The 11,674-nt window shown below is 58.8% G+C and overlaps 3 protein-coding genes across 3 annotated transcripts in view; 1 reads left to right on the top strand and 2 right to left on the bottom strand.

The window, feature by feature from the left end:
• Window positions 1-58, bottom strand: part of AMPD2 (adenosine monophosphate deaminase 2) — a 9,589-nt gene extending 9,531 nt beyond the window's left edge. Inside the window, 1 exon segment of the mRNA XM_009640460.2 lies at window positions 32-58. Within this exon segment, the coding sequence (XP_009638755.2) occupies window positions 32-58 (27 nt within the window).
• A 159-nt stretch (window positions 59-217) lies between these two features.
• On the top strand, window positions 218-5,805 carry GNAT2 (G protein subunit alpha transducin 2). Its single transcript, XM_009640452.2, is given in 9 exon segments — window positions 218-226; window positions 302-716; window positions 1,724-1,766; window positions 2,002-2,143; window positions 2,343-2,500; window positions 2,850-2,978; window positions 3,193-3,322; window positions 5,066-5,219; window positions 5,615-5,805. Coding segments are annotated over 9 exon segments (1,371 nt in total).
• Window positions 5,806-9,579: 3,774 nt separating this feature from the next.
• Window positions 9,580-11,674, bottom strand: part of GNAI3 (G protein subunit alpha i3) — a 35,828-nt gene continuing 33,733 nt past the window's right edge. The window contains exon 10 of the mRNA XM_035895973.1: window positions 9,580-10,961. Within this exon, the coding sequence (XP_035751866.1) occupies window positions 10,771-10,961 (191 nt within the window). The 3' untranslated portion in view covers window positions 9,580-10,770. The remainder of the gene's footprint in view (window positions 10,962-11,674) is intronic.

Genomic DNA, 11,674 nt, shown 5'->3' with positions numbered 1-11,674 from the left:
CCACCCCCCCACAGACGAGCGGGGGGCTGACCCCAGCCCCAATGCCAATCCAGCCCATAGCGGGGGGGACACAGCCCACACACACGGGGAGGGGAGCCCCAACCCCCCCCCCCCCCCCCGAGCCATCCCAGGGGACACAGGGTGTCCCCATCCCCTGTGGGCAGGGGGTGGCACGCTGCCTGCCCCCTTACGTAAGCCCCGTGCCCACCTCCCCGAGATGCTCCCTGTTTTCTTTTTTTTTTTTTTTTTTTTTTCTCCTGAGCCCTAATCTTTGCCATCTTGGGCTAATTGGATTTCCTAGGTCACATGGCAAGATAAAAAGTCCCCAAATCCCACGGTCAAAAAAAATCAGGTTTTCCATGGGAAATTAAGGGAGAGAGCGGGGGGCAGCCGGCCCGCGAGGACCCACTGAGCTCTGCCTGCTACGGGGCACCCCGACATCGGGGCGGCGGGTACCCGGCTTGGCCTTTCGGGGCTTCTCTTTCTCCCCCCATTGCCCACCGCCCGCCCCCGGGGTGCGCGCGCCGTTCCCCACGGAGAGCTGGAAAAGCCCGGGGACCTAGAGGAGCTCAAGGTGCTCGAGGAGGAAGACGAGGCCATGGGGAGCGGGGCCAGCGCGGAGGACAAGGAGATGGCCAAGAGGTCCAAGGAGCTGGAGAAGAAGCTCCAGGAGGATGCGGATAAGGAGGCCAAGACGGTGAAGTTGCTCTTGCTTGGTAAGGACGGAGGGGATGTCCCCAGGAGGGTGCGGGAGTGTCCCCCTGTCCCCACCCGGCACAGGGGACCCTGCGGATGCTGGGGGGCTGCAGCTGCTGGGGTTGGGCAGGTGGCAAAGGCGACCAGGGAGAGGGGACGGGGACAGGGATGGGGACAGGGACAAGCAATCCCCAACACCATCAGCTCCTCCTGCTCTGCCGTTCTTTGTCCCAAGGGTCCCTTCCCTGCAGCCCATTAGCCCTCGTTAGCCTGATGAGTTGCCATTGAGGTTGCCCACCAGCGGGATGTCCCCCAGGGTTGTGCCTGGGAAGAGCCAGCGGTGGCATCGGCTCTTGGTGGCGAGTAGACGGGTGGCGGGGATGACGGTGACAGCGAGGGGACAGGGATGGGACGAAGGCACCGGGTCCCATCTGGGCCAGGCTGTGACACATCCCAGGAGGGTCAGCGAGACCCTGAGGGGCTCCTGCCACCAGCACCCCCAAACCCTGCTGCTGGGTGCAGGGAGGGAGGGGACAGTCCCTGGGGGGACCCCCCGCACCCCACTCAGGTAGCGGGGTGACCCCACAGGGAGGCACTAGGGCCCCGTGGGGCAGGGACCAGCGGTGGGGGCTTATCCAGGTGGGGGGGCTGGGGTCAAGGCGATTAGCACCCTAATTCTAAGCAGCTTCCTGTGCTGCCCTAAGCCGCTTACAGCACCGAAGCCATCGCTGGCGGTGCCCACAGTGGGCGGGAGGCATGGGACCCTGGGGACCCGGCAGCCTGGTGGGTCCCCACAGCCCCTGGGGGTCCCCGAGGTGTGGTCCAGCTCCGGGAGCAAGGGGTGACAAGACGTGGCATGGGCACCATGACAGAGGGGGGAGGAAGCCAGGCTGGGTGTCCAGCCAGGGGAGAGCGGACCAGGGGGGAAAGCATCTCCAGTCCCCATGTGGTGCCCATCACTGTGGCATCAGGCCTGGGGTCTGTCCTGCCCTGGCCAGCACTGAGGTGTCCTCCCACCCTCTTCCAGGGGCTGGAGAGTCGGGCAAGAGCACCATCGTCAAGCAGATGAAGTGAGTACAGCCCCAGAACGAGGGACCCATGCTGGGGGGGTCACCAGCATGAGCCCAAGGCTTGGAGACACCCCCAGCTAGGGCACAGGGGTGGCAGGACCCCCGTAACCCCCCAGTGTCATTCTGGTGGTGGTGGTGGCACCCTGCTGATTCCCAGGGTGGGGTGATGCTGGGAGGGGAGGTAGGGGCACCCCAGGATTGGGGCTGAGGCCGCCGGCCCCCCCCCTTCCCACAGGATCATCCACCAGGATGGCTACACGCCTGAGGAGTGCATGGAGTTCAAGGCCATCATCTACGGCAACATCCTGCAGTCCATCCTGGCCATCATCCGCGCCATGTCCACGCTGGGCATCGACTACAGCGAGCCGTCCCGCGCGGTCAGTCGGGGCAGTCGTCCCCGTCCCCGTCCCCTGCAAACCCCCCGCGCCGGCCGAGGGGCCGTGGGGCAGGGGAACCCCCAGAGCCGGGGTCCGTAGTGGCCCCGTGCTGCCCCCCCCCAGCCCCTTGCCTGGCCCTGGAGGCTTTTTGAGGGACAGGGACCACGGGTGGGACGGTGGTGAAGGGTCCCTCTTGCAGGACGATGGCCGGCAGCTCTTCAACCTGGCTGACTCCATCGAGGAGGGCACCATGCCCCCCGAGCTGGTCGACTGCATCAAGAAGCTGTGGAAGGATGCGGGGGTCCAGGCGTGCTTCGACCGAGCCGCCGAGTACCAGCTCAATGACTCGGCCGCGTAGTGAGTGGGGTCACCAACTGGGGGGGTAGGGAGGGGACAGGGATGTGCCTGGGGACCTCCCCGGCTGCTCATCGCCATTTCCCACCCAGCCTGGCAAAATCAATCCCCTCCCTGATCCTGGGAATATCCTGAGGCTGCCAGCCTCTGTCCCATGGGGACCAGTGGGCTGCAGCCCCCCGTCAGACCCCCCCAATGTCTCTGCAGCCCCCCAGGGACAGCACTGCCTCAGAATCCCAGTGTTTGGCAGAGCTTAGCCCCCCAACCATTCCCAAAAAGCCTTTGGGGGGGGACACGGGGATGTGGGCAGCCCCTGGGCAGCAGGTCACATCCCCTCCTGTCCCCCCCCCAGTTACTTGAACCAGCTGGACAGGATCACGGCCCCCGGCTACCTGCCCAACGAGCAGGATGTGCTGCGGTCCCGAGTGAAGACCACGGGCATCATCGAGACCAAGTTCTCTGTCAAGGACCTGAATTTCAGGTGGGTGGGTGGCCCCTCCATGACCCCCCACCATGGGGAGGGGGGTTGGGGTGAACCTGATGCTCCAGGGACCACCAACCCCGCCTGGACCAGGGGTGGTCGGTCACTGCATCCCTGACACCGCCGAGCACAGGGTGCTGGGAGCATCATGGTGGGGGTGGCAGGACTGGATGTGTCACCCCCCCTCATCCTTGTCTCCCCCCCCCCCCCTCAGGATGTTCGATGTGGGAGGGCAGAGATCGGAGCGCAAGAAGTGGATCCACTGCTTCGAGGGGGTGACCTGCATCATCTTCTGCGGGGCGCTGAGCGCCTACGACATGGTGCTGGTGGAGGACGATGAAGTGGTGGGTCGGGGTCCAGGAGGGGACCGGGGCTTGGAAGCCTTGGGGGAGAGGAGCTGGGTGCTCTTGGGGGGGGTTACAGAGGGAGGGGGGCCACCACCCCATGCCGGTTGATGGTCTCGGTGATGCAGGGAAGGGATGGAGCTGGTTCCCACCCAGTTGCACCCAGTAAACGTGTCAGCGCTTACACTGGGGCCCACGCAGCCCAACCAAACCAAAGCGCAGGTCATGGGGCCGTGGGTCTGCCCCCCCCCCGCTGCCCACGAGGAAGCCCCCGCTCCATCCGAGCAGCCATGGGCAAAGCGGCCCCCAACGCCCACCTCCTCCCGAGAGCCACCGTCCCACCCGGGAACGCTCCCAGACACAGGAAAAGCACCCGAGCAAACCCAAAGGAGCCGGCCCCGGCGCAGGAGGAGAGGGGGGAGACGGGAACGGGTCTCGATGAAGGAAAATCTCACCCAGAGGCAGCTCTGGCCTGGCAGAAAAGCAGCAATGAGGGGCAGCTTTCACCCCCCCGGTGAGCGGCAGCGGGGGGAAGGACGGCACAAGGTCGTTCAGCAAAGCCCTCCCGGTGCCCGGCGAGGGATGCTCCGGCAGAGCCGCCCCTCCGGCACGGGGGAAAGCAGCTAGGAGGGCGGAGGTCTGGAGAGGAGGAACGCGACAGCCCCAAAACGGGCCGTTTCTCAGAAGAAATAAGGGGTGAGGATGAGCAGAGCGGGAGAAGCAGGCTGCCTTCCCCCCGGCCTCAGGGACTGGAGCGAAGCGCCCTTGCTGGCATCTCCCGCAGCGGCCGGTCCTGCGGATGCTCCCTGGTGCTCTGGGGTCCAAGCACCTTCACCCAGAGCCGGGACAGGGCCGGATTCTGCCCCCCGCGGGGCTTGCCGAGGCCGGGCAGGAGCAGGCAGCCCTTCCCCAGCCGTAAAGCAGGCACAAGGAAGGAGAGGGCAGCTTTGCCATCGAAGCCCGGAGAGGCTGTGACACAGGGATGGGGCAGGATTTGGCCAAAGCCGGCCCTGCAGGTGCCCTCACTGCAGCCATACAGAAAAGCTGCTGCAACAGGAATCCGGAGAGAACATCCCCGTCACCCTCAAAGAACCTACCCACTGCCACACAGAGGGGAAGGGGATCCACCTCCCGTCAGCAGGGCAGCAAGAGCCCCGCTCGGGCTTAGCTCCAGCCGGACGGAGCCTCGTCCTCCTGAGGATGCCCCTGCCGCAAAACAGAAACCGCAACGCCTGCGTTAAACCCGGAGCTTTTCCTTTCCCCCGCTCCTTTCCAAAGCTGTGGTTGACATTCCAGCAAGAGCATCCCGCAGCACGGCCCAGGCAGCGGGGACGGACGCTCGGCACCCGCACCGAGCACCTTCCAGCAGCCGCGCCGCAGGGCTGCGATGTTGCCCCGGCTCATTTTCCCACCGTAAGCCTTCATTTCTGAACATCTGCCAGGAGGGGATGGAGCGTCGCGCTGCCCGGAGATGCTGAACACCGCTCCCAAGCACCGCTCGGATCTAGCCAAGTTGCTCGCACCGTGGCACGGGGGCTTTTCGGATGGGCAAGAGGAACTCCCGGTGCAGGCAGGGGCCAGGCAGCGGAGGCGTTTGGTGCTGCGGCAAAGAGGAGCATCCCCAGCAGCACGGGGAAAAGCTCTCGTCTGGGGAATGGGGGGGGTCTGGGGGGCTGCGGTGGCCAAAAAGGGTTTGTAAAATAAGCACCGGCGCTTGGTGCCAACGAGCCTGTTTGCTTGCAGAACCGCATGCACGAATCCCTGCACCTATTCAACAGCATATGCAACCACAAGTTCTTTGCCGCCACGTCCATCATCCTCTTCCTCAACAAGAAGGACCTTTTTGAGGAAAAGATCAAGAAAGTCCATCTCAGCATCTGCTTCCCAGATTACGACGGTGAGTCGGTTCGTTCCCCCTCCTGGAGAACCCCCCCGGACCATGCTCTGCAGCGGGGAGTCGCATGGTCCCAATGCAGGCACAGTGTCTTGGGTTTGGGATCAAGTCCCTGGAGGTAGGAGCAGAGGAGAGGGCAGAGGTGGCCTTTGGATGGCGTTTGGAAGGGTTGAAATGGGATAAAATGGCTTTTATTAAAATTGCTTTGCTAGGTGCAGTTGCCCCCCAACCCTTCTCCTCCTCCTCCTCCTCTGGAGGGAGATTTCAGATCTAGCTCTTAAAACCAAGCCTTGGTTTTAAAACTGAGCTTTTAAAACCATCCCCTGGTCCTCACCCGGCTCTGACCCTCATCTCCCACGGGAGCAGCTCAGCAGCAGCATCGCCTCCTCCCTCCCCAGGTCCCAACACCTTTGAAGACGCCGGAAATTACATCAAGACCCAGTTCCTTGACCTCAACATGCGAAAGGACGTGAAGGAGATCTACAGCCACATGACCTGTGCCACAGACACGCAGAACGTCAAATTCGTCTTTGACGCCGTCACGGATGTCATCATCAAAGAGAACCTCAAGGACTGCGGCCTCTTCTGAGCACCGGGGTGGCAGGTACGCCCCGGCGGGCTGCGGTCGCGAGAAACGGTTCTTTAACCACAAAAATAAAGGGCTGGGGAAGGGGAGGGGGATGAGGATGCGGAGCCCGCTCCATCCCGCTCGGCAGGGCAATGGGACCCGGGTGAGCCTGGGCTCTGCCATGGGGCGGCCTGGAAATCTCCGCTGGCAGAGCAGGGGAGGGGAGGATGCGCCGGGTCTCGGGAGGAGCGGGGGGGGCTGGGGTCCCACCAGCCACAGGGGAAGGTTGGCATCCCCGTGCAGAGCTCCGGTGGGGTTCCCACCCCTTCCTCAGCAGCCTCCCAGGGCGGGGTGGGCTGAGCCCCGGAGTTATTTCGAACTCCTGTCACCAGAGCACTTCACACCCTTGCATGCGGAGAAACCAGCGGGTCAGAGCCCAAATGATGCACCTGAGCCAGATCAAACCGTTTCATCTCGGGGCCTCCTCCCGCCGCGCCGGTTTGCAGCCTGGCTGGGAGGCTGTCACCCCGCCTCGGCTCACGGGAACAACCCCAGCACTGCCCAGGCGGGGAGAAGGCACGGGAATCCCAGGCCGTGCTGGGCTTCACCCAGCCCTTCAGCTCGTCACCGTAAGGGTTTAATTAGGGTTTATAACCTCAATCCTTCCACCCGCGGTTGCTCGCTAGCATGAGCACCGGCAGGAATTTTTCCTCCGCTTTCCGAGCGGGTCCCAGCCGCCGGCTCCAACGCTTTGTTTTTCAAGGGAACCTCCAGCGCTTCCCTTGTCCCTGAACATTAATAAAGCAGCGAGATAAAGAAAAAAAAATAAAATAAATAAAGCAGGCAGCTTCCCCGGGGGCAGGGGCAGGCTGCGGCAGGACGGGGGGTGCAGCCCTCGGCCGCCAGCTCCGCATTGTGCCGGGAACAAAGCCGCTTTCTAAGCAGAGAACTCGCTTCTAGCATCAAGGAAAATAAAAATCCTGTGCCCGGGTGGCGGGCAGGGAGGCCCTGGAAAGCCGCAGGGGCTGAGCAGCAGGGGAATGGTAGGTACAGCACCCCGGGCTTTTCGTCACCGCCTGGGTCGGTGCATTTAAGCTGATGAATTATTATTTTTTTCCGTGGCCAAGCGTGGTGCAATGCAAAGTTGCGTCTCCAAACCCACCCTTCCTGCGCCTTGCGCCATCGCAACCTTAATGGTGGTGGTTGAAAGCGTTTAACCCCGCTCTTCTTTCCTCCCAGAAGAGGAAAGGACTTCCAGTTCAGCGCCGTTCTGCTGAGCAGAGCCAAAAAGGATGAACGAAAACATAAAAGTTACTTGGACCCCATTTTTTCTATGACCTGCCCAGCCAAGCCGCCTGCTTTCAAGCCCCAGATAGGAAGGGGCTGAGGCTGAACTTCCTGCTCCCTTTCACGGCCATTTCCTCTTTTAAGAAAAAAAGAACGAACGAACGAACCCCCCGCTCTCCGCAGCACGTGAACCGCAGCGTTTATAGATGAGACCTGGAGTGGTTTGACACCAAAGAGCCGGCGGCCCCCGCTCCGCCAGCCGGAAAAATTAATATCGAGCCATCGTCCTCCCACCCTGCGGCAGCATCGCTTCTGCGGGGAGGCAGGGGCAGGGGCCCCCCCCCCCCCCGGCCCTCTGCAGCTGCCTTCTTCCCTTTTATCAAGCTGAATTCATCAAACCAGGAGTTGCTGGGGAAGGTGGAGGCTGGGTCACCTCCCAGTCACGCCTGGGAACCAACCTCAGTCCTTTGGCAGGAGAAATTAAGGTGGTTCGGAGGGTTCTTTCTGAGTTTCTCCCTAGGGTGGGGTTGCAGCTGAGGGTTGGGGGGAGGTAATTGCACACCTCCGGCCGAGGAATGGGCAGGATAAAGAGGAAATGGTTACTTGAAAGATTTTCATTCTGCTCTTTAGAGCTGTATTTGCTCTTCACTGCTTGTAAATAAATCGACACTGGTCCTGTAGACAAGTCCTGTATCCTCTCGCCGTTGACTGCAGAGGCCCCGTACCCAGCTTCATTTAACTGTAGGAAAAACAAAATAAAGAAACATGCATGGCGCCGACGTCTGTCGTTTCTCCCGCTTTGATTTCTCGGTGATGACTGGGGGGGGCTCAGCCTGGAGGACACCTCACCGCCTGAGAGGAGGGGGGAGCCAGGAGGGTGTTGGTCCCTCCTCCCAATTAACAAGCGATGGGACGAGGGGAAATGGCCTCAAGTTGGATGTTGGGAAAAATTCCTTCCCCTTGGGGCTGTCAGGCATGGGAAGGGGCTGCCCAGGGAAGGGGTCGAGTCCCCAGCCCTGGGGGGATTTAAAAGCTGGGCAGACGAGGTGCTGAGGGCCAGGGTTTGGGGGTGGGATGGCAGGGGTAGGGAAACGGTTAGACTCAATCTTAAAGGTCTTCTCCAACCAAACAGTCCTATGATGGTTCCCCAACCCTGTTCCTGCACCCAAGAGCTTGGATCAAGGAATATTTTACATTTTTTACATTCATTCCACACTTGGTGCACAGATCCCCTACCAAGACCAACCCGTGGCCCACATGCTGCAGAGCGGGGCCACCCCCGTCCCCCCACTGGGGACGCAGCTGCAGGTGCCACCCGGCCACCACCAACCAAAAAAGCTTCCCCAGCAAAGCACCATCCTCCCGCCCGGGTGAGAGACCACATCGCAGCCCGATTCCCGGGGAGGTTTGCACAAGTTTGTTTCAAAGGCGAAGCGAGGCGTCCCCCGCCCTGGGGTGAAGCGGTAGGAAACCCTCAGAGCTGGCTGGGAGGGAAGTGTCAGGCAGTCGGAGCTCAAGGCAGCTCGGGAAAGGAGTTTCCAGCCCACAACCCCTCTTTCTGCAGCTTCAGGCAGCGCTGCGCTACGGGGTGGCCCTTTACTTCCCCCCCCCCCCCCCCCAAGCATCCCAGCAATGTTTCGTTCTTTATTTCCAAGCCTCTCGGAAAGGGGTTACATCTCCATCGCGGTCCAGGGCACTCATTTTCCCATCAGGTTTACAAGAGGCAGCGAGACTTGTGCTATAAATAAGCAGTAAACGAAGCATCTGCCAATAATCCTGATGAGGGGCTGGACGCCTGCCGGGTTCCGTCTGCGCCAGCACAACCCAAGCCTTTGGGAGCAGCAGAAGCGGCTGCGACAGAGAGCAGCGAGAGCCACGGATGCTAAAGCACAAGGAACCTTCCCGTCCCAGTAATTAATTACACCCATTTCCCATCAAAGCGCTTACCTTCCTTCTCCAGCAAAGCGTAGAATCATGGAATCACAGAATGGTTTGGGTTGGAAGGGACCCCTAGAGGTCACCCAGCCCAACCCCCCTGCAGGAGCAGGGACACCTTGAACCACATCAGGTTGCTCACAGCCCCGGCCAACCTGGCCTGGAATGTTCCCAGGGATGGGGCCTCCACCCCTCTCGGGGCAACCCCTGCCAGGGTTTCACCACCCTCATTTTTTCCCATTATTGCTTCTAGTGACTCATTGCGCCTTGGAGTACGCTGTCCCACTTTGCAGCTTTGGAGACTGTACATATTTTGGAGACCAGCTGATGGATTTGATAGAACCTTCCCAGTTTTGATGACCGGCCGCACTCAGCTCTGCCCGCAGCCTTCTCTTCTCCAGGCTGAACACCCCCAACTCTCCCAGCCTAGCCCCAGAGCAGAGGGGCTCCAGCCCTCGGAGCATTTTAGTAGCCCCTCAGAGCATTTTAGTAGCCCTCCCCTGGACCTGCTCAAATGTAGGGGGGGAAGGAAAGCTCCTGGAAAAAGAATTAAGAATAAACTAGAGGAAAGGCTAAACTGTTTACTCACCATTTTTAATACTGCCAACAACTATAACAGATTGAAACTGTACACATGACAAACGGGGAAAGAGAGTCTCAATGCAACGGTTCGGCAAAGGAATGTGCTGACTGGTTATGAACGTTACTACAGTTAAAAACGATGGCAAACGGGAATTTGGCACCACATATACAAAGTAAAGGCATGCTCGTCAATACAGTTAGGAGTCTCTGAACAGAAAGGCCATGGTAAATGCAGAACAAGGTGCACCCTTTACAAAATTACCCACCGGTTTAGACCAAAAATGCACAAGAGTCGAAGTGGCTGATTCAGTCGCTCTGCAGCGGCAGGCGTTCCCTGCCCAGTTCGGAGCTCAGCGTTTCACCTCTCCAACGGACGCAGCCCGGGGACACGTTCCCGGCGAAGCCGGCCTTACGCTTACCGGGCAGAATGAATCTCGAGTCGGGGTATCGGCAAAAACCAGGTTCGCCCCTAACCACAAGCTAAAGGAGTCGCTCATCCGGCTGCCGCAGGTTCCTCAGAAAGCCTTACGGTAGCAGGATGGTAACAAATTACACATCAGAAAAAGCCGAAGCTGTCGCCCTAAGAGCTCTAAGGATCCTTTAAGTAGTTGCAGAAATATTAAATCCTGACCATACCAAGTGTTAAAAACAAAGAGTTCCTGCTAAGAGGAATACTTTCTGCATGATCTGGTCACATGTGCATAGTTAAGTGATATATTTTTTTGTTGTTGTTTTTTTATTTTTAAAACAAGATTCGTTTGCAAATAAAGAAATAAAATTTAGTAAAGTTATATAGTTTTCTTGATGGAAAAAACCTTAAAAACAGACTAGTGGTGGCTTGTTAACCAAAGAAAGAGAGAAAGCTACATATCGAAGGTCTGGAATCCAGCACCTCAACTTCACAACAGCTGTACACATTTGAGATCACGCCATCCAAACGATGCCGGGAGGATCTAGTCACACTAACGGTTGTTCCGCCTTGACCTAACTTCAACATCCCACATCAATAAAAAAAGGTCCCTAATACAGAAGATTGTGCTAAAGAATGCAACGATTCCGCATGCTGTTTTCGTTTCCCTGGTCCTGTTCATGCTCGCAGCTGTCCCCACGAGGCAGCAAAGAGTCTGGTTCCCACAACGCCGCATCATAAAAACTGAACCTTCTTCCCACGCCCCTTCCTTCTCAATAGAGTCCGCATTCCTTCAGGTTGTTTTTGATGATCACATCTGTAACAGCATCGAACACAAACTGCACGTTCTTGGTGTCGGTGGCGCAGGTGAAGTGTGTGTAGATCTCCTTGGTGTCTTTTCTCCGGTTCAGATCTTCAAACTGACACTGGATGTAGGCAGCTGCTTCCTCGTACGTGTTGGAGCCTGAAAAAGATCAGATCCCTTACTTTGGCCAGCAGTTCACAGCAGAGAGATCTTTTAAGTACATATTAAGCTGCTCGCAACCATCTGCCTTATCCAGCTACAAATCCAAATCCACCATTAACCCCTTCTTGTAAATCTGAAGTCTATTCCCAGCTTCTGCTCAGTGACCTTGGACAAGCCACTCGCCTCTGCAACTCACAGGTCGCTCCCCACTCCAGCCTCCCTGCCCGGAGACCACGAGAAGGGAACATCGTACGCTGGCTACAGCAATGCTAGGAACACACAGTTACAGCGGACGAGCGGCAAACAACAGGAATAAGCAGGTTGGAAGGAAAGACCACTCAAAAAAAAAAAATATCTAAATGCCTCGAGCGGTGACTCGGTGAAGCACCACGTCCACACGGGGCCACGGCAGGGAAAGGCTGCAACAGCCTCTTGCTGAAATGCAGACGCAGCGGGGTGAACAAGGACCACGGCCAGGACGTGGCTAAGTTTCACAGCCTCTAAAATTGAAGTTAAATGCAAGTACTGTCCTAGGAACACGCAGAAAATGCAGAGTGACCTTGATTTGCCCAAGTGCAATTCTTTGCTATTCCTACTCCAGGCCGTAAACCACGTGGACAAAGGCTGTTCCGAACCACAGACATGCACGACCACATCTCTTCCGAGAAAACGAGCCATCAGCTAACTTGACAGCCCAGAGATGCTGCCCC

The sequence above is a fragment of the Egretta garzetta genome, unplaced genomic scaffold (assembly GCF_000687185.1).
Source record: "Egretta garzetta isolate BGI_Z169 unplaced genomic scaffold, ASM68718v1 scaffold616, whole genome shotgun sequence".
NCBI classification, from domain to species: domain Eukaryota; kingdom Metazoa; phylum Chordata; class Aves; order Pelecaniformes; family Ardeidae; genus Egretta; species Egretta garzetta.
This window is presented reverse-complemented; position numbering and strand designations above follow the sequence as displayed.